This window comes from Lampetra fluviatilis, chromosome 53 (genome assembly GCF_964198595.1).
Source record: "Lampetra fluviatilis chromosome 53, kcLamFluv1.1, whole genome shotgun sequence".
Lineage (NCBI taxonomy): Eukaryota > Metazoa > Chordata > Hyperoartia > Petromyzontiformes > Petromyzontidae > Lampetra > Lampetra fluviatilis.
Genome location: NC_136327.1, coordinates 791,209 through 813,771, shown reverse-complemented (window position 1 = coordinate 813,771; position 22,563 = coordinate 791,209). Strand labels below are relative to the sequence as shown.

Here is a 22,563-nt window from a genome sequence, read left to right as displayed (position 1 = left end):
ATTACTAATGAGAATAGGTTTAATATTAACTTAAAGAATAAACAATTGAAATGTTTTAATGCCACTGTTTAAATAAATCAAATAACCCTGTGTCCTGACCTTTGGGCTGCCCTGTATACACAAAAAAAGTCAGGGGGGGGGGGGAATCGAACCCCCCCTAACCGCCCCCCCCCCCTCTGGATCTGTCATTTGTGAGAAGGCAGAGAGGTGGGGGGGGGCAGCAGGTGTGATGGGGGGTGGGGGTTGGAGGGGGGGGGTCACTATTCCCCGCCCGCCCCCCAGTCCCTGCTTTTTACGGATTTTGTTCAAACAACGGCGGCTTCCGCTATCAGCCCCTTGCACCTGTGCCGACTCCACCGCCGAGCGTGCAGCCGGCACGGACAGACGAGCTGAGCGCGGTGTCGCGGCTGCCGGGCAACCGCTCCGTGCTAATGATGCGACGGGGAAGGGAGGTGGAGGTGTGCGTGTGTTGGGGGGAGGGGGGTGATGATGTGGGGAGCGGTGGTGCAGTGGTTAGCGCACTTGCGCACGTAACGAACCCGAAACCGATCCGAATTAGATTTCCCGCTTACGGATACTATCGATGTTGGCCTTGCCCCCAGGTCGAGTCAGCAGCCCCAAGTGAGTAGCTGGTGCGGTGTGTTGACACCAGCACTGGGGAGTCGGTGCTGCTGCTCGCTAACAGCACTTGCCCCAATAACCTGTGTGGGCTACACTGGAGGAACTTTGTCTATGCCTGTTGCTGCTGCCTCGAGGGGGGAGGAGGATGGTGGAGTGAGTCACGGCGATGTGAGAGGGCTGCACTCGATGAGAGTTCTTGTCAAGGACTAACTCTGGTCTCGGAGAGAAATCAATAATGGTTCTGACTCAGATGAGCAACGTGGCCGGAAAACATAACGAGGCAGTCCGAAAATTCGGGTCTCTAAACGCAACCCCGATTAGACCAGCGGCCGCTTTCAGACTCTGGCTCGCCAGCCCTCAACTCACCGCCGTGGTCTTTGTGTGGCTCATCAACCCCGACACCTGCGGGGGGTGGAGGCCTCAATCCAGCAGTGGGTAGACAAAGGGGCGCTCTAAGTCGAGCCATTTAATGTCCCCAGGGATAATACGTCTGGTCGTTTATTTGTTATATTGCCCATAATCAGGCCTTGATTTCTCGCTCGATATGTTTCGCATGATCATGCCGCTATTGGCGTCAAGCGCCCCCACCCCCGCACCCTCGAGTCCTGTTTGCTATTTGCGTCTCTCGGTGCTCAATGGCCCCTCGCTGCTGCTGCTGCTGGGTAGCGATGGGGTTCGCCGTTGCTAGGAAACGGGACGTGCATCAATCGGAGCGGAGTGTGTGCACGGCATCTCCAACCCCTCCCCTCACTCCCCTGCCCTCCCCATCCAATCAATCCCTCCATACCCATTGCCTCCATCCATCCCTCCATCCCTCCATCAATCCATCCTCCATCGAATTATCTTCCCTCTATCGATCGCTCAATTTCTCCCTCAATCCCTCCATCCCCAAACCCCATTTTCTCTTCATCTCTCCATCCATCCTTTACTCTCTCTCTCTCCACCCCTCCCTCCTCCTACTCCCTGCATCCCCCACATGCCCACTGCAGTGCCGCCTCCACGTGTACATGCACAGCCCTTTGTCTCAATCCACTGCTGGATGAGGACCTCCCCACACCGTGCGTGGTCGTGGGGGTTGTTTGACCATACTTCACCACTCCTGGTCGGTGCGGGTTGGTGGTGGGAGTCAGACCTTTTCCTCCCCCTGTTGCTGCTCACCCGGTCTGACCCCCCCCCCCCACTCGAGGAGTTGAGTCACCAGCCGTCACTGGCTATGATTTGTGTGTATGCAATATGTTCCATTTCCCATGTGACGCAATTGCTTTTGCACTAATTTATATTTGCTTCATTGCTGCATTCGACGATACACAAAGATAAGCGCGTGGACATCCGCCACAATCGACAATAGCGCCCGTCGTTCGTGGCGGTGAGGTCACCACGGCGTCCTGTGCCAGGCTAGGTGCATCCTGAGGCTACCACGTGAAGTGCAGAAGGGTCGCTGCTGGCAGGAGGAGGACACGGGACAGACCCGGCAGGTGCCACGGGTGAACTGGGTGAGGTGACTGGCAGATGCCCAGCACCTGTGCTCCTCCCTACTGTGTCAACCTGATGCGTTTTATCCGCTCGTGAGCATCGCTCTGCCCTCGTTGTTGGAGGGCGACTGCCTCCAGCTGCCCAGCAGCGGCGTCCTTCACGAGCCTCCTCCACAGAGGCCGGGCTTGACACCGCTGGTACCAGTCATCGGCAAGTCCACTCAGCTCCACGTCCTGCACTGCATCAGCGCGTCTCTTCTCGAACCCATGTCGCCATACGTGGCGACAAAAGACAAAGGTCGCCCATATAGCTTTGACCAGACTGTCAGGGCAAGTGCTGTGTAGGAGCACCAATTAAGGCGGGAATCGAACTCGGGAGTCCAGGTTCATAGCGCAGTGCGCAAACCACTGCCGCCGCTTCCCGCAAGGACAGAAAAAGCACACAGAGTCGTGTCATCATCATCATCATCACCCTATTGACTATGACCACGTCCTTGCACACCAATCGCCTCCCTCTCCTTGACTCAACTGATTGTTAATTTCCACTCTCCTCCCCGCCACCCCCTCCCTCCCTCACTCCCTGCCCCGCACCCCCAGTTTAACCCCCCGCGCCCCCCCCCACTCAATACTCCACCAATCTCCCATCACTTTTCCATTTGCTCTGTTGCCATAGCGACGACTCTGACGTCATGTGACGTAAACTCGCTCCGAGCTGCGGTCCCTTCCCCCCCTCATCTCATTCCCTCCCCACCCCCTTCCCCATTCAAGTGTCTCACCCCGCCCTCCACCCCTCCCTCCACCCCTCCCTTCACCCCTCCCTTCACCCCTCCCTCCACCCCTCCCTCCACCCCTCCCTCCACCCCTCCCTTCACCCCTCCCTCCACCCCTCCCTCCACCCCTCCCTTCACCCCTCCCTCCACCCCTCCCTCCACCCCTCCCTTCACCCCTCCCTTCACCCCTCCCTTCACCCCTCCCTCCACCCCTCCCTTCACCCCTCCCTTCACCCCTCCCTTCACCCCTCCCTCCACCCCTCCCTTCACCCCTCCCTTCACCCCTCCCTCCACCCCTCCCTTCACCCCTCCCTTCACCCCTCCCTCCACCCCTCCCTTCACCCCTCCCTCCACCCCTCCCTTCACCCCGCCCTTCACCCCTCCCTTCACCCCTCCCTTCACCCCTCCCTTCACCCCTCCCTTCACCCCTCCCTCCACCCCTCCCTTCACCCCGCCCTTCACCCCTCCCTTCACCCCTCCCTTCACCCCTCCCTTCACCCCTCCCTTCACCCCTCCCTCCACCCCTCCCTTCACCCCGCCCTTCACCCCGCCCTTCACCGCTCCCTTTACCCCCCACAGCACTCCCCCTCACTGCACCCAAACCCCATTCAAGTTCCTCCCCCCCCATCCTTTCCACCCCCACAATTGGTGAACTTTGCTGCAAATATGACGATAGTAGTAATGACGAATGATAATTTACATAGCAGATGTTATCATGATAATACATCATAATTCTGCTTAGCGGAGATGCGAACTCGTGTTTGTTTTTTTGGGCAGGTCGGTGTTCAACCAAACTCATGTGCACCCCGTTTGTGTGACCATTCCACTTGTTTTCCCAGGAAAGCCTCACCGAGTCTCACGGCTTTTGTCCAGGAGGGTCCTGCCGAGTTTCTCTGACAGTGAGGGAGGGCAGCGATATTGCTGCTGTGTGTGATCGGAATTGAGTCATTTGAAGCAGGGCTGGAAATGAGAATAAATTACTGGGGGAACTCATCCCTCTACAGCCACTAGATCTGAGGAGGAGCTTTGCTCAGTGTGTGGGTCTCCGTCAGTCGAGGGTTCTATCTGCGAGTCAAATAAATACAAATATGAATCCTTGATTCCTTCCAGCCGGGTTCAAATTTCACTGCCACCACGGCGATCCGGTGTGTTCCGGCCCCATTTCCACCCCGCACCTCCGATTAGCAAGGTTGGCTACGTACGGTGCGAAAGAAGTTCAACATACTGTACATAAATTCACTGATTTGAAGGTAACTATTCGGTGCTGGGATGTCTAATCAATACCCTTTGCAATGTGTGTTTTAGCTATGGGAAGGAACCCAGAGGATATCCATGCAGAACGTGGAGAACACAAACTCCACACGGAAAAGCGCCCAATTGGGATATCAAACCCAGGGCGTTCCGGCTGCGAGGCACGAGTGTGGCCACTGCGCCACCACCCTTCTTCCACGCTTCTATTACATCAAATCGTCAAGGCACGACGTGTTTTATATGCAAATGCATTTATTACGTTCGGCGGTCTTTACACGATTAAAAACAAGAAGAGAAAACCAGCAGGCGCGTTCGGCAAACCATGGCCTCAAAGCAGCATTTAGAACCGTCTGGGGAGTGTCAGGGCGAGATCACTCACTACACGTGTCCCTACTGCGTGCAATAGCAAATCAAACTCATTTTGCATAGGTATAAACTACAGGCAGTCCGAATGTACATACAGCTCAACGTGTAAAAGAGTAACAATTCATCACAGAAACAGCAGCTGAACGGTAGAATGTCTGCATACGATGAATGAATGAGCGTCTACGAAGAGCCGTATTCTTAACTTCGGCTCAGCTCAGGCTTGAGCCGCTCGTTCGTTTTGGATGTCTATGAGCTGAGCTCGGGCTCAGCTCATACAGAATTAACGCAAATTTACATTCATTTTAAGATAATGTAACCAGCAGTGTACAAGCTACGTGTCCACAATACAGGTTTTTTTGGGTTAGATCGCGTAAATATATAAATGTGTTGTTACACCCGCCACCACCAATTAGTAAGGTTTGTCACGTGTGTATTTGTATTCGGTGCACAATAAATGCCGATGACCAACTCACTCGGAATACGCCTCATCGAAAGCAAAGCAGCGGGTGACCACCACCACAACCACCACCGTTTGGAGCTCTGCTTGGTGGCCAGCAGAGGGCAATGTCGCAAAACGCATTGCTGAACACTACACAAATGTGCTCCCACAACTCTGCAACTATTAAAGCTATTTTTTTTATTTTACCAGCTAAGGCCCGCTGAGCGGTGTAGCTCTTTTTCAGAAGCGACCTGGTCGCAAATAATAGCTCAACGAAGTGGCTTATCGCGTGGAAATTTATAGCAGCCAAATACTCTAAACGCGTGTTGATTCTAAATGTGGAGGAAAACCCCGAAGACCCGGAGAAAAATCCACGGGGAGAGAGAAAATGCACACTCCAAATATACAGGTGTCAGGGATCGTACCCACGACCTCCTGCATGCCAGGCGAGGTAGTTAACATCTCGCCACCCTGTTCCCGGCCTTCAACAATCCAGTCAAACGTGGTGAAAATTATGGTCTTATATTTCCCAAGTCCCGCACGACATGGGGAGGCCATCAATCCAGCAAAGGACTGATCAAAGGGCTGTCCATGTCCACAGTGAACGGACACGCCTACAAATCAGTGTGTCTTTTCAGCGGTGTAATTAAAACATAAATGCTCAGACTGGTACGTTCCTCTCACAACCAATGACTTGGCGTCACTGCATTGGGCAGTGAACTCATTCCGACCTCGACAGCGCGAGAGAAGTCTCCGGAAGGACCTCCCTTGGGCTTTTATTTAAACTTTTTTTTGCCAATTCACGAGCGCTTATACGCAATTGGGAAGAAACCGGAGCACTCAGATAAACTCCACGTGCGCCTGTGAGCAACTACGATCTCCGTACAGCTGGCGAAGATGGCGATTCGTCCACTTTGCTATACCGCCTTCTCCTGGCAAGTCAGGGTACGGCACCTCCCGGACGCCCACGTGAGTGGCGTTTTCACAACGAGTCCCATGGACGGTAAACGCGTGACCATGCGCCCCGCACCCGTCACTGGCGCATCGACCGAGTGCCGCGAGCGCCACCGCACTCGGAGCCCACGGCTCGTGGGCCGGGGCGCCAAGACGGCAGACGACGAGGGCTCGGGGTCAGACGACGAGGGCTCGGGGTCAGGCGACGAGGGCTCGGGGTGAGACGCTGCCTCGGGGAGTCCAATTCCATCCCTCGTGCCAGCCACGGCGACTTCCACGACACAGCCATCAGACAACTTTCAAAACATCGTAAGAGCAGAGAAGCGTGAGGGTTCATTAAAATGTAAACGCTTACGGTGATAGCACGGACTCAAGCGCAGTGGTACACGAGATCTGAAGCGACCACAAACATGCTTAGCCCCCCCCCCTCCCAAAAACCCCCAACAGGTATGACCAAACTGGTGTGATGCGGAGTTTCACGTGTCAGAGTCGACACGCTTCCCGCACGCGGGTCGTCTTAAGCCGGATGTCGAGATTACGCACGGCCGTTGTGAAGTCCTGGGATAATTAATGATACTTTGGGACGTCTTACTCGAAAATTGGTGAATGCACCACCACATTCTCCGTGACATTATAAATGTGCATGCTGGCCAAAAATGTATGCGGTGAATATCAACAGTTGACATCAGTTTATTGGGAAGGGATACAAATCATGACTGTTGTAGCCCCTCCCAATGTCTTCATGGTTTATTCCCTTATTCATGCAAGTCCCCGATATATCATGGAGGCTTCATTACACAACAGACAAGTGACGATAAAACATGACCAGTGGTACAATGCTGCTGCTCGTGTATCGGGAGCGCGATGGGAACGAGATAAATCCTCGCGACGCGCCCCACACCGCTTGGCACGCTGTCAGATCATCCATCGCTTCTGCTTGTACCCAAACTTGAGTTTCAAACAAAAAAAAAACCCACACACATTGCCCACAATGTTAAAGCAGGTTTTCAATACACAACAATATATGCATACAGTATATTTTAGCGCTACGATATAAACTATGACAAGCAGCGTCGACAAACCATGAGTAACATTATCGCATTACTTAAAAGAGTTGGGCAGCTAAGGTTGGTGCTATGCAACCAGGTAAATGCATATTCTGTTATCTTGCTCCCCACATTTTTGCACTCCAACATGGGTTTGATAACGGGTTATTGGGCATCTATAGTTCTTATTTTGTAAGCACTGAGGAACACCATTTGTAGAAAAAGCCTGGAACCCACATCGCTCCTACACGAGCCCCGTGGCTAATACATTATTACCATGGCATTTACAAAGTGTTTGTGCTCACCCCCGAATGAGGATTTCTCCCATCGCAGCACTCTATTCAAAACAGACATCTCTGAATATACCACCGGCCACCTAGAACTACGCATTCACATGCAATGCAGACGTATGCCATTAGGAACCCAACAGCCATCATTCATAAATGAACCCCAAACGTCTTAAGAACTAATTTAAGCGCATCAGCTGTTAATGCCGAGTAAGGAAAGAGTGAACTATGGGGAGAAAGTGTGAGGCGAGTGTTCGTCACAGCGGTTACTATCAAGCACCGCGAGAATGCCGTCGTGATTTCTCGGTGTCACTTCTCGAGATGGAACACTGGAATGCAAAATAATCACATTTTCAAATTCTGGCCATAGCGGCACAAAGAGTTGGGAGGCGTAAACGGTCAGGGAGCAAATTTTGGGGGAGAAGCGTGGGCCATGACACTCCCTCTTCTGCACAAAAACTGTCAAGAGTCACAGTCCAAAACGATGTTTTAACTAACTTCACAAGTGTATTGTTGTTTTTTGTCTCGAACCAATGCATTCCAGGAAACCACCTCGAGCGTGAAAATTTTGCTTTTCTCCGAAGATCTTGGAAAACTGGCGGCATGTTTAATAAGTCAGCTCTCCGAGCTTTCTGCGAGATCTTACAAAGGCAGCAGTTCATGCACACACGGAATGCTCCATCATGCGGCAAAGATGAAGAATGTTGTCTGTCTCTTTTAAAAACCATTGTACAGGCATACACAACGTTTCATACACGCTGTAAACTTTTAGACTTTAGGCACAGCAAATAAAAATGTAAGGCAGATCAACATTCAAGTAACCATAACATGTACATCCAATTTGCAATGCAACACCATTTAATGCCTTTCAGATAGGGATAATGCTGATATTTATATATAAGTGCTGATGACTCACCCTTATTACAAGAACATTTATCAATTTGTAATAGGCCCTTAAACAGTGTGCAATGGGTGCAATATTTGTGATATTGATATTGTGGCTTATGAAAAAAATCCTTAAATGAAAAGAAGAATACTTTAGATGTCTGCATATGCCAAACTAGAAATATTGCTGTCAGTATAAGGGATAACTCATAAGTTATGATAGTTACTGTTTATACATTTTAAGAGCGTCTTGAAAATCACTTCAAACAACAGCCAACACCAACTGTGGGCGCTATGTACAAAGATTCACACGGAGACTCATGCAGCTCCTGCAGCCGCGCACCGTAATGCCACCGCAAAAGAAAGTCAACAAAACCTGATCAAAGTGTAAGGTCCACAATTGTATGGCTTAATATATCCAGATGCGTCCACCCCTGTTCAAAGTCTCAATTAGAGTCTTCCCACAGATGACTGTCGGTGGCTGGAATGGAAGAACGTTAGGTACGAAATTAAGATGTTTGATTCCACCCCCCTCCCATCCCCAAACAGCCGATTTAATTAATGATCGATCTTGATGTCTCTTCCAGTAGTCGGGTGGCAGCAAGGTCCAGATCACCACGAGGCTCTCAATGCAGTGGGAAGTCCACACTAAGGAAGGCGCTGGAAGACTGCCGAGATGCGGCTTCGTAGAGTTGTTGCTTAAATTTGTTTTTTTTTATTCTCTCAGTGCCTTTTGTTTGCAGTTGCCCCCCCCCATCCCCCGTGTCTTATAAATCGAGCAAGTCACAGGAGTGTGCATTTGAAAAAGCTGGACTTCTTTGGCTGTTGCGTTTGGTTCATCTGGAGCACACTGTTGTCTTGGTGAGAAATGCCCTCCTGTAAAACAAATAAAAATACAACGTTGTATTTGTGAAGCACCTGAACACGGCCTACATCAAGACAAAGTGCAGAATTTATTTTCGAGAGAGAGGCAGTCACAGCCATGGGCAGATGCGACGAGGAAGGTCTCAAAAGCCTGGACTCACAACAGGAGCAGGGAGTCCGCAGAAAGCATGGCAGGGGAATAGAGTTCCAAACTATGATAAGAATTCAGAAAATGTGGTATTCAAGCCAATATTATTGCGCAGGGATATTTACAAAAGCATCGTGCTTCACGGACACAGTGTGCAATAGTTTAAACAGGAGGCAATGATGTTACTATGTGCGATCTCATTTGAGTACTGTGCTTTGTGGGTAATGTTTCAAATTATGCAAATTTGTACCATGATGCCGGCACACAATGGCCTACTCTTTTCACTGTAAACAGGAGATGTGCATTGTATTGTTAATAGACCTGCAGTATTAACCAGGGTGGTTTGCCGGATTCAAACTGTGAACTATGGGAGCAGCAGAGGAGAGTGATCATCCTCCCAATGAGCAACGTTTGACTTTACACAGATGAGCACCGCATTAGACAAACCGACACAATCCTGAGAAATCTAACACTGCAACTGTAAATTGTATTGCTTTACAAATACAAAATATAAACATATAGCCTTTTAACAGACTGATGGAACAAGTGTTGTATGAAGGCCAGCACAGAGCACGAAGGGGTGGGTGGCCAACATCAAGCCCAGCCACCTTTGTTTACACACCGCGCCAGGTACTAATTTGATGCCAAGTCAACCTCGGGGAGGCCCAGGACCAGTTCAGATAGTCGTTAGTGGTGGTGGTGTTGGCCGCGAGCGGGAAACGAACGCGAAATTCGCTGGGTTAAGTAGGACACAGGGCTAACCGCTACACTACCACTCCCCATATGCGCATTACAAAGAGTAGTTGATGCACCCGCATTTAGAGCAGATGCAGCCAACCACGCACACGAGAGAAAATACATTGCAGCAAAGTCAACTGTAAAGAAGGCATACATAGGTTATAGATTTAATGGTCTACCCAACAATTAATAGGTTCAGAATGCGTACTCAGACACAGCGCCATGGATACCTTGCTGTGATGATTCAGATATTATCGATACAAATATATGTCACATTTATAACACAGTAAATGTAAACGTATACACACTGACATTTATTTTAGAGATCTTCCACTCAACTATAGGTCACTGAAAAAACGTGTTTCTCAAACTCGTGACAACAGCATTTTGGCATCATAAATACTCTGCACTTCAAAAGTGATAGAAGTTAACGTTAACAGTTCACAGTCGACGATGCAGAAGTGCAAAAAAGTTTGAATTTGCTTTCAAAGGCTTTGCTCACTGTGCACAGGACTTACAAATTTCTTGTCCATTTTTGCCTTGATGTCTCTTGCTAGGGTGAAAAAAGCCTGTCGGAAACACACAACAACAACAGCGGCATTGGCTCCGAGAGATCACCTTACCACATCTATACCACTCTGACGATTCTAAATATAATTATACACAAGTAGGGTTAGTTCATCTCCAAAGATACCCCCCCCCCCCCCATGTCGCTTTACTCATCCGTTTTGGGGCAAGTGCTGTTACCAGGCACCTATGAAGGCCAAAAATTCGCACGAGGGGGTGAGTGACCAGCATCACACCTGGCCGCCTTTGTCTCCCCGGTGGCGATTGGCGATGTTAATACACCTACACCATGTGCTCATTTGAGGTCAGCCTCAAATGAGTACATGGTGTAGGACCAGTTCAGATAATCGTCACTGATGTTGGCCGTGAGCGGGACGCGAACTCGGCTCGCCGGATTCGTAGCGCCTCAAGGCTCTTCTGCCACCCACGCTACCCTGAAGTCCCCGCAGCCCCATGCCACCCTCTAAGCTTGGTGGCTGCCCATCCAAGCACGATCCAGGCTCAACCCTGCTTAGCTTCCAAGATCTGATGAGATCATTCCACTCGAGGTGATTTGTTCATGGGGAATTGTAGAAAACATCAGTAAATGTGTGACTTGGTTAAGAAAGTGAATAGTTTGCAAACCTCATGCCAAGTTAAGATCTTATAACACACCTCTCTGGTGTCTAACTGTACGGGGTCTGGTATGTGTGTGTGATGTCAATTAAAACAAGATGTTGACAACCCCAACACGCTGCGCTCTGCTACTAAAACGGTGACGTGGCCCAGCAGTCGTGCATTCGCCGTTTGTTGCCGAGATTGTAATGCGGCAGGCCAACACCCTGGGCTAATACTGTGGGTGGATTAACCGGAAATAAACGCGCCCTCAGCTTCGCAGCGGGCGGTAAAAGATCCCGTGACATGAATGGAAACTAGCAGGCCATCGTGTGCCGGTGCCTTTGGTACAAATTTGCCGAATTTAAAAAAACGACCGGCAAATGACTAATTTAATATTGCACGTGGCAACTCCGCCCCCTCCTCGCAGAATATATCCGTCTGTGAAACGGCACCCATAGCACCCATACGTAATAGCCCCAAGCTAAATGAATGGTGAATGCAAATTTATAAATGAAACAAATGATTGCTTACCTCCTCCACATTTATGCTCGCTTTGGCACTTGTCTCCATGAACTTAATCCCATACTCCGAGGCAAACTGTGGTCAGAATGTAACACAGAATCAGAACCTTTTCTTCATCTTGGAGAAATCCGAAGAGTTATGATGCTCTTTTTCTCACACAAAGATTGACATTCAACCGACTTTCACAGAAAACAGGCTCATGCAATCTAAAAAAAAAACATTTAAATACCACATGTACAATTTACTTTATCGCTTTTACTTGATCAGCAGTATGTCAATCCACTGCTGGAAGATGACCTCCCTGCACTGTACGGGCCGTGGGGTTATTTGAGGATACTTCACCGACACGCTGGTCAGTGTGTCGGTGAAGGCGAGAAGCACAGGCGTGTAACCACACAAGTACAGCACAACAATCGACGTATTTCCTTATCCAGGAAAGCCACCCCGAGTCGTAGGGCTCCCGTTGAGGAGGGTCCTGCTACACAGGGGTTTTCATTTTAACGTGTTTTCAGCTAATTAACCCAGAGCGTGTTTATTACTCACGCAGCAGGAAACCGGAGCGCCCAGAGAAAACCCACGCACGTGGGGGGGGGGGCAACACTCTTCAGTGCACCCACACGAGGGCGCATGGCAAGCTGCACGCCAGTCAGCGTAGTGCTACTTGCAGTGCCATCCCCACACCACCGTGGTGCGTCGCCAACGTTTAAGCGGCGAGGTGCGTGCGAGTGCCCAGTTCAGGGCTGATATTTAAATTCGCTCTGACCTTCTCGCCCCTCTCCCGGGTCACCTGCCGCCGGTCGTTCATGTCGCACTTGTTCCCTAGAATCATCCGCTCCACGTCGGCGGAGGCGTGCTGGAGAAGACAAAGAGGCGTGTGGAGTCATGGAGGTGACGTGGGCACAGTGGCAACACTCGTGCCTCGCAGCAATGGGTTCGCTTCCCACCTCGGGCGCCTTTCTAAACAGAGTTTACATTCTCCTCCCTGTTCTGCATCGGTTTTCTCCAGTTTCAATCAATCAATCATTATTTTAAGTGCCAATATCCCCCTCAATAAAGTATACATCAGTGCACATGACAATGGAACGGGAACGGTACAGGGGGCACGGAGCAGCAGGAATGGAATAAGAAGAAACAAGTCACGCCCTCAGCGGCTAACACCCGACTGAGATAAGTTAATTTGTTTTTCTGGTTTCTTCCCATAGTAAAAAAAAAGAATCATATAATGTAACTGGTATTTGCCAACCATCCCAATGCCGGAAAAAATGACCTGCAGCAGTATTAGACTGGGATTGCACGTAGCAACATCGCCCATTTCAGTAGAAAACTAGGCAGGATCCTCCCGAGTCTTGAGACTCACTGAGGCTTTCCTGGGTACACAAGCGAAATAACACGAATACAAACTAGATGAGTGCACCAAGTTGGGATCCCCATAAGTGCATTGCTTAAGTGACTTCTATACAAGCACAACCTACTGGCCTTTTGCCTGCAGGTTGTGGGGGTTAAATGTCCGCACACACTTAGCCCACGCTAGTCAGTGCAAGTTGGTGAACGTGGGGGGAGCCCAAGCGGGAGCATAGAAGTACAATGTCATGATGGATGTTGCTGTGCGACCCTCTGCTGCTAACCACATGGTCCCAGGGCAGGGGCCTACATAACATAATCTGAGGAGTATAAAACATTTTTACACACTTCTCCAGGCTCAACCCCATGTTGCTTCGCAGATCTGACGAGCTCGGGCGCATTGCGGGCGAGTGCGGTTGTGACGTTCACTACCAACGCAATGTACTTTCTTTAAAACGGTAACATCATCGTTCACGACAGATTGAGACCGTTTCTACAGTTGTGCATTGCTTCTGTAAGAGGCATAACACAAATCGATTTGTATGTGTAGAGTACAGTAGCAACTGAACCGTGAACATGTCATGCAATTAACTTAATTCTATTACAGCCTTTATAGTCGCAACATCCAATGTCATTTTAAAAACGAGCGAAATACAAAAAATGCTTGCGTGTGCGATTGATCAGCGGTGTTGTTACCTCTTCGATATTTCGTATCCAGTTTTTAATGTTTTCAAACGACTTGTCGTTTGTGATGTCGTACACGAGCATAATTCCCTAAGCACAAAACACACACACATTGTTAATGTACGCATGGCACTTAGAACGCATGATAAAAGGGTCTTGCCAAGATTCCACAGTATGGGGCTATGATAATTGCTATGTATAAGCAATTCGTGGGGAATTTTTACAAAAAATTGCCAAAATCTGTATCGAGATACTGGCACATAACGGCCTACTCATGTGAACGACATGGCAGGATCTTTAACGTCAACTGTGAAGCAGACGACGCGTATTTTTTGCGTTTAAAACGCCCGCAGTAATAACCAGGTCTGCCCGTAAGACTCGAACCACAAACCTCTGTAACGAGCAGCGAGCGCACAACCGCTAGGCCGCGTCACGCCGCCCAAGGACGCTGATGATGCCGATCTTTAGAAATACACGGGAGTGCACAACACAGTCGGCTCAGTACTGAGTCGACAAGCTGCTGCCGTCACAGTCCTGTACAAACCAACCACTGCCCCACGAATCTTCAGGCCATGCTGTATGGATATGGAACTGCCTCCCCTGAACACATTGTCGGCGAAATCACCGATTCTGGTCTTCAGGCCTTCAAAGGCCGAGCACATGGAAATCTCCTAACTTCACCGCACGCCTTGTAGGGACTGAGTCTTTGAGCTGCAGTGAACCAATGATCATGCTGGTTAGATGTACTAATGTTTGATATGGCTGTTGTTCACAACTACACCCAATAAAACTAAAATTGGAATAAAATGACATTTAGTGTATCCTGTCTTGTGATCGACAGTGACCACCAGGAGCCATCGGCTCTTAGTGGGGAACCCCCAACTTCAAGTGCGGCCGAGCCGCTCCAGCCAATTTCAATCTGCTCAGGCGTCGCATCATCAGTGAGAAAACCCGTAAGTCGCTCCTACCATGGCGCCCCTGTAGTACGCCGTCGTGATGGTCCTGAATCGCTCCTGACCAGCTGTGTCCCTGCAAATACGCGCGTCAAGAAAGCAGAAAATGGGGCCATCGTCATTGAGAAAGTGATACATCTTGAATAATGAACAAATAGAATTCTGTAAAAATTTTACAAGGTGTAAAGTGCAGTCAACTTGGTTTGACGAGAGGATAAAGACAAGCAAATTGCAAAAAAATTAAGATAAATATTATAATTGCATCATGAACATAGTTTACATTTGACAGCATATGCAAACGTTGTTAATACTGAATTGGTCACGGACTATTTTCTGCAAACATCACACCGATTCAAATTTTATTTCTGGGTCAGATCGCCGTGCGAGTTCAAATGCCAATGTGGGTGTACACCCTCCCTCACCAGACATGTACAAATAAAGTTGTCACGTGGACAAACGTACAAATTTACGGTTGCTTCAACACATCGGTATGTTGGAGAGCGATCCACCCAACGTATTAAATATTAAATAAACACATCAAGCATTTATGACGCTAAGCAATTCATTTAAATTAGTCTCTGGTTTCCTCACCATATTTGAAGTTTGATTTTCTTGCCATCCAAGTCGACTGTTCTGATCTTGAAATCAATGCCTTGAAAAAAAAATTACACATTTGTCAACTTACACATTGCCATGGTTCAGACACAGTGCAGACATGACGCCACCCGTAGAAGCAAATTAATCAACAGTTACAGTAAAAGCCTCCATTATAGTGGGGCCATAAAAGCACACCCATCATATAAGAGAACAGGTTGGTCAAGACCAAGCTGTTTGTATAAATATTCCTGCAATGTTCGACTGAGTGCAATAGTCGTTTACGCGTCCGCTTAGCAATGCTGCCAAACTACTGCCACGCTAAGCCGAAGAGTCCGTCCCGCTTTCATTCACGTTATCACCAAGAAATCTGGGCAGACGTGGGCCGATTCTGCGTGTAAACTAGCGCTGGGTAACACGAGCACCTACTCACCGCTCGACTGCACCTCAACATGGACACACAACGCCCAAGCGGCCAGCGCGGCTCTCCCGAGTGAGCACCTCACGGAGGTGTGGCCCCTGCCGTTAATTTGGAGCGTGTGTAATAGGGCGGCCTCCTTTTCTGCAACCTCGCATATTTTATGCACCGAGGATTCAAGAGCTGATGCCCAATGAGTTCAGCTCGGTGAGTCGTGAGTTTATTATAACTTGACAATTTATGTATGTAGAACTTCTTTCGCACCGTACGTAGCCAACTGTGCTAATCGGATGTACGGACAATGTATCTCAACACTGCTTCTCCAGTCCAACAATTGCACATGTATAGAGCCCTTCTGCCAATCCTCTGCTCGATGAGGGACTTGTGGGTCACAGGGGTTATTCGATCATACTTCACCAAGCTGGTCCTTGTGGGTAGGTGACGCGGAAGCGTAGAAGTACAGAAACAATGAATTTTTCTGCACTGAAATCATCATAGCACTGCCCTGTACTATACACCACATATCGCCGAAGTCAATGATAACCTATTTGTGCGAGTCAACTCTGCGTAGATTATCTGATGAGACCAGGTGCTACCGAGATAGTCTTAGGTCCAACACATACATCTACTCATTTAAACGTGAATTTGTGTGTACAACTCCTTCGGTGTATTAACTTTAAACATAAATAGCTCTACGAACTCACGCAATACACTGTACAAACATTTCGACAGCTGTCTCGGTCAGGCTGACAAACTTGAATGAAGTCAGAGAAGTCAAACTTAGAAGTTGTGAACGCGACAAACGGAATGTTAAATAACTATAAATAAATAAACCATACACGATGGCGTTGTTCCCCGTCACAATTGCCTCCAGCAGAGCGCTATTGTGCAGGGCCACGCCCCGTGGAGCGGTGACCCAGCCAGAGTTCACGCTGACCGAAGCAAGTCGCGGAAACACAACTACACTTCATCAACAGATGCCATGTGGCTACCCGATGGGCAAAAAAAATAAAACGCAAAACCCACGTTTGTGTAAAATGTAAAACCTCTCCTTCCACCCGTGGGTTTCGGCACGGCACTCCTTTGCTGCCCCGCCGTGCGTTGACACTAAACGCTTCACTAAAAATACTTGAGGAGTTGGTGAAACAAGCCAACGCAGAATCATCATGAGCACAAGACTTGAGACTCGAATCAACACAGTACGTACTTTGAATATCCGACCATCACACAACCACCCTGACCTAATTAACCACCTGCGCCCAGTGTAGTAAGTTGCGCAAGGTGTAACTGTGCTTCTCTTATGGGTGTTTATAAGTCTGACCATTTCACACGGTCATGTTCTACTTAATATTGTGTAAATTCACTCACTACTGAAGCACAATCAAGCATTGTCCCATGTTTGAAGAAGTTTGCATTATTTGTGTCCAGTGACCAATTTGTGAATGAAGGAGTAAACAATCTTTCTACAGGTGTTCACATATCCGACCATTTCACGTATCCGCCTATACCAAAGTCCCCAGCGAGTCTTCTACGTGTAATCTACAAGCCAAACTGGCTCCCCTGTTTCTGCCAGAATAACCATTCAAAGGTGCTTTATAAAAGTATTACAGTATTATAAACTCGCACATTACCTGTAATGAAACTGCAGTGGAGTCTCAAGATATATTTATGCCACTTCATGTATCTGTGAGGGTTTCTTTGTTACTCAATATATTTTAATGACAACACGTGTTCATGTAATTTCTTCAGTTTTTCAGGCACCAAAGTGAAAAATCTAATCTCCAACAACAAGCCAGCCTTTCAATCAGCTCTCTAGTTAGAAGGGCCTTTGCGTGAAAGTTTAACCTACTATATATTATTATTCTTTATTAAGTAGAGATAAATTGTAACTTGCGAGCTCAACTTAACGCCACAAAAATGTTATAAGAAAACATTTGAAACCTAATCAAATGAGCATTGGGGAGACACTCATCTCTTGTTTAGAGCCCTGAGATAATAGTGGAAATTCCACATTCCTCTGGCGAGGGAGCAAACCATAAACAACCATAAACCAGCCACGGTAAATCCACTGCTGCATGGAGCACCCGAAAATGACTGCTCTATGTCGTGATCATGCGATGTCACAAATCCACTGTTCATGATTAAAGACTACACAACTAAATATTATACTCCTGTTGTAAAACACTTGTGTATTATTGGTGTTTTAAGGCACCAGTGTAATATTTATAAATGTTACCAACGAATGAAACCTGAGAAAATGTGTTAGTAGTCTCGTTTAGACATCGAAAAACTGACACCTTACTGTTGACCCTAAACTTTTCTGTAAATCAATAAAAATCTATTGAAGGTAAAGTCGAGGACAGTGGTCTCCTGTCAAAGCGTTTACTCAATGATACCTGCTTGGCTGCTGCTACCAACATCATGAATGTGAAACTACAACTTCCCGTATCTTAATTTTAGAACTTTCGTGACTGCAGGAATTATTATTTGGTTCTTTCGGTTAAGTCACGTCTAAAGATAAAATAATAAATTAAATTAAATAATAGAATACGACGTTTCGATTGCAACACAAGCAATCATCATCAGGTATAATGAAATAGCGACATAATATCTAACCAGAAAACTATAGACAGACATATTAGCAGACAGATATCACAAGATACATACATAGCGAGAGCAACACAGGTGACAGAGAGGGGTGATCGTCTCTGTGGGGTGGCCTTAAATAGACAGAGGGGGGACGGAGGCAGAGAGAGGGAGGGGGGTTAGAAAAAATTAGCATATCAATGAGTGGTCCAAAAGAAAACGTGGTGCTGCGAGTACGATGGCACAGCAAGCAAGCCTGAAAATCAGGAGAAAGACACACTAAAATTAAATAACCTAGTAAAATATCGAAATGTAATGTAATACAACACAGAGGGTCGGTCAACACACAATTAACGCATAGCCTGGTTGATTGCGTATTTCAAAGATTGCTAAGTTAGAATTTAAGTGTGAACATTCTAAAGAGGACACAGGCAGAGAAAACAAGTCGCCAGAGAGAGAGAAAAAAGATAAGCTTAAAACTTCCCCGTAGAAGTGGTTCAATCTTAATTTTAGAACTTTCGTGACTGCAGGAATTATTATTTGGTTCTTTCGGTTAAGTCACGTCTAAAGATAAAATAATAAATTAAATTAAATAATAGAATACGACGTTTCGATTGCAACACAAGCAATCATCATCAGGTATAATGAAATAGCGACATAATATCTAACCAGAAAACTATAGACAGACATATTAGCAGACAGATATCACAAGATACATACATAGCGAGAGCAACACCCCTCTGTCACCTGTGTTGCTCTCGCTATGTATGTATCTTGTGATATCTGTCTGCTAATATGTCTGTCTATAGTTTTCTGGTTAGATATTATGTCGCTATTTCATTATACCTGATGATGATTGCTTGTGTTGCAATCGAAACGTCGTATTCTATTATTTAATTTAATTTATTATTTTATCTTTAGACGTGACTTAACCGAAAGAACCAAATAATAACTTCCCGTATGCAAGTCATATCTTCAGAAAAACCTGCAGATCAAATACCCCTTTCTGCGAGGTCCCCCTGTGAGTAGTTTGCCCAAGACCCCCCCCCCACCACTGCTCCCATATTTATTTTAGGTGAATATCTGCCTCGGACGGTCGGTGGCTGATATGCTATTTACATTGCAAAGCTCATTCGTGGATGGCGCCGATGATCTCTCTTGCCTTTGCCCTTCAATGTGTGGCACAAACCTCATTGGTGAACCTATCTCTCATATTTGTAACCTCTCCATCCAGGATTCTTCTGTGCCCAAGGAATATAAAACTGATTTTGTGTCGTGTTCCTAAAGGAGGTGCCACTGGAGACACAAATAACTGCTGAGCGATTTTGATGTCATCCTATTGTGATCAAAATGTTCAAAAAGCTACTAAAATACAATATACTGACTTATCCAAAAGGAATCAGGCTTTAGCAAAAGTTCAGCACAACACCGGCGGTGATAGACACTCCTGATTTTATCTTCAACATCCTGGATAATAAACACCACATTGACTTACTCTGAATGCAACTAAACGATTTAAAACGTTTTAACCCCTGCAAGATTAAACTATTGGCGTTGTCTCGGAAACGGTCATTTAACGTCCCCACTTCGAAATGTATGGCGCTCAACTTTCAACAAACTGAACTTGTCGACAAATGTATATACCTAGGTGTCATCCTCGATCACAAGCTATTTTATTTGCAAACAAATAAATGTGAAAATTGACTTCCTGTACAGAAATAAACTGTGCAATCCACCCAAACTACAATTATATATTGTTAGTGCCACTATACTCTCAATCTTCAACTACTGTGATATTATTTACAGACTTGGTGTTGGCCGAGCGGTCAAAGTCTGGTTCCATTTTCCCACTCCGCACTCCGTTTTGCCCTCGATGCTCCCGTACAGAATCCATCACCACTGTGAACGTTAAACGAGCTCCCCCTTGATCTACGCAGGAAAAGGCGTTGGGCCATCTTCATCCTCAAAGTCACTAAACACAAAAAGCAGTTCTAAAGAAATGAGCATCCGAAAGCGCGCGATGCAGTGTCTGTCTTTGTAAGGACACGCGCGGTTACCGCATCACGCGCTTTCAGATGCACTTCTGTGGCCGTCTGGAACGCTCTCCTTCCGAACTGCTGTTTGTGTTTAGTTTTCTTGTCCTTCCCCCCGCACCTCCGATTAGGGCCACTGGCTACGTACGATGCAAAATAAGTTCAACGTAGTACAAAGTGTTACAGAAATTCAGAATAAAGGTTTCTGGGTTAGATCGCGTAAGTATAAATGTGTCGAAACCCTCCACCACCCGACACGGCCAACCAATAAGGGATTTGTCACGTAAACAAAACGTCAAATAGTTACTTCAGCCCACACAATACCTTTTCGTACGAGCTGGTGGTGCCATTCGGAAGTTGACCGTGCACAACATTGTGTTCGCTGTTTCTTGTTGTTGCTTGAACAATGCGTCTATTGTGTAACCAGGTTCTCGTCGGAAATGGGCATTCATTATTGCCCAGTGGGATTTTCCCCGTGCCACAATGAATCAAACCGACCACGAAGAGGATAAACACTTCAGACTTAAACTCCGGGGATGAGGCTGCGTCACACGATTGCCTCCTTTTAATCACGGGTGGCCGAGCGGGCCACAGGAGGCCCGAACCTGCCAAGCGGCCGGGAACAAACAGCACTGTGCAACTTGTAAGAGACGAAAGTTGCTACGTTTATATTAATAAAAAAAATCTGTCATTTAATGAACATGCTAAAAAGATACGACGGGAGGGAACAATCTAAAAACAGTGGCAGCCTACACAGGGCTCACATCGGCACCCCCTCTACCCCAAACTTTCACGTAAATCTTGTTCCGCTCATTCGCCAAGCTTCAAACTCTCGCCGGACAACGCTTGCCGGGCAGCACCACAGCCTCGGCGCGTGTCCGTCTGCCTGCACGGAGATGACATCCGAGTTGGGTTGTTTATGTCGTGTCTGGGGGGCCTGTATCCACTTTCGCTAGAACACCGCTTCACCCGGACCGCGCCTGATTCTCGTCGGATCTCGGAAGCCACCACCGGGCAAGGGTTGAGGCTCCTCGGACAGCCCTAGCGAAGACCGACGAGCAGCAGCAGCAGGCAGCATGCACAACAAGCAGGCCGCCCGTGGGCTTGGCGGTGACAGCGAGGCACAAGAAGAAGAAGCCTTCCACCGACGGTGCCCGAAGCGTCACGCGTCGAAGCTTCTCGCCGTCAACTTTCGAGGCGGCGCCGAGCAGCGCACCGGGGTATGACGTTGTCCACGTGCGAGGTTGTCCACGTGCGAGGAATGTAACAAGCTGGTTGTTACAAGGATTATAACGAATCAAGGAGTATAATAATGATAACGTTGTACACGTACGAGGTTGTGGACGTCCGCTTCGCCCACCGGGCACGCCCTGCCGGCCACTGTCGGCCGCCTCTCGTTAACCAACGAGTTGCCAAAGCTGCCGCCGTCAACAACCGCGGCACCGACACGGCCACAACAACAAACGCCACTCGCCACCGAGTGGTGGTGACGACACCACGGCGCTTGTGCCAGGCTAGGTGCACCTTGAGACCGAGACGGCTCGCGCGCACAGATCCGCTTCTCCGTTCTAGGCGTCTCACCGATGGTGGAGATGAAGGTGGAGTTGAAGGCGTCCTCGGAGAACCTGAAGAGCACGCACGTCTTGCCCACGCCGCTGTCTCCGATGAGCAGAAGTTTGAACAAGTAGTCGTACGCCTTCGCCATCTTTGCTCCGCAGTGACGTCACCGGCGCGGGTCGTGACGTCATTTCACTGACGACGAAAAGGGGGAGGGGTGGTGAGAGCTCGGAGGTGACCTCATCGCAGCGTTTCGTGACGTCGTTTTTTACTGAAAGATTGAGACGTACGCCGCGGCGTGACGTCATTAAAATATATGTGACGTCATGTTGCTGGTCACAACAACATTTCAAATATTAGGTTAATGACAATGTGCGGCCTGAAAAGTCGACAATAGGCGACATTTCAGGCAATTACCCTTCTCCAGGATAAATCTAAATTCTGATATGTTAAGATGTCTCGCGAGATGACATCATCAAAGGATCCGTGACGCAATTTACTGAACACAGAGACGTCAAATAATACGTCAATTCGTCCGCACGTCACTGACGACGAGTATCCGTGAGAAGGGTCCGTGAGGTCATCGTAATGTTAACAGGTTTTCCGAACGCGGGACACGTCACCGTCTGGCACGTGACGCGCCTCGACGAATGCCACGCGCGTCACGTGACGCGAGGTGGGGGGGGGGTCTGACGTTTCGCAGCGGCCACCTCGTTCAGGCACAACGTGGCTTCAGTGGCGTTTTGGAGAGGATTGTACGAAATTAGTTGTCATCTTTTCTGATTATGAGTAACGAGCCGACAGCCCAAAGACGGGTGTATTGCAGTAAATATGAAATTTTCAAGCGAAAAGCAGACAGTGACGTCATAT

At 48.1% G+C, this 22,563-nt stretch overlaps 1 protein-coding gene across 1 annotated transcript; it reads right to left on the bottom strand.

The window, feature by feature from the left end:
* Window positions 1-4,133: 4,133 nt before the first annotated feature.
* Window positions 4,134-21,874, bottom strand: LOC144949232 (ras-related protein Rab-8A-like). The gene is made up of 8 exons (XM_078879128.1): window positions 21,718-21,874; window positions 15,097-15,157; window positions 14,521-14,581; window positions 13,565-13,642; window positions 12,291-12,380; window positions 11,537-11,602; window positions 10,360-10,410; window positions 4,134-8,967 (listed from the first exon to the last, which is right to left on the bottom strand). The coding sequence occupies exons 1-8, from the start codon at window positions 21,839-21,841 to the stop codon at window positions 8,875-8,877; spliced, it is 624 nt and encodes a 207-aa protein (XP_078735254.1). The 5' UTR covers window positions 21,842-21,874; the 3' UTR covers window positions 4,134-8,874.
* Between the last annotated feature and the right edge of the window lie 689 nt (window positions 21,875-22,563).

Excerpts from the sequence above, each read along its gene's own strand:
- LOC144949232 (XM_078879128.1), bottom strand. The coding sequence starts at position 21,841 with ATGGCGAAGGCGTACGACTACTTGTTCAAACTTCTGCTCATCGGAGAC. Across the intron at positions 14,582-15,096 it reads AAAATCAAACTTCAAATATG|GGACACAGCTGGTCAGGAGC; the intron begins GTGAGGAAACCA and ends GCGTATTTGCAG. Across the intron at positions 8,968-10,359 it reads CAAAAATGGACAAGAAATTT|GAGGGCATTTCTCACCAAGA; the intron begins GTAAGTCCTGTG and ends TTTGTTTTACAG.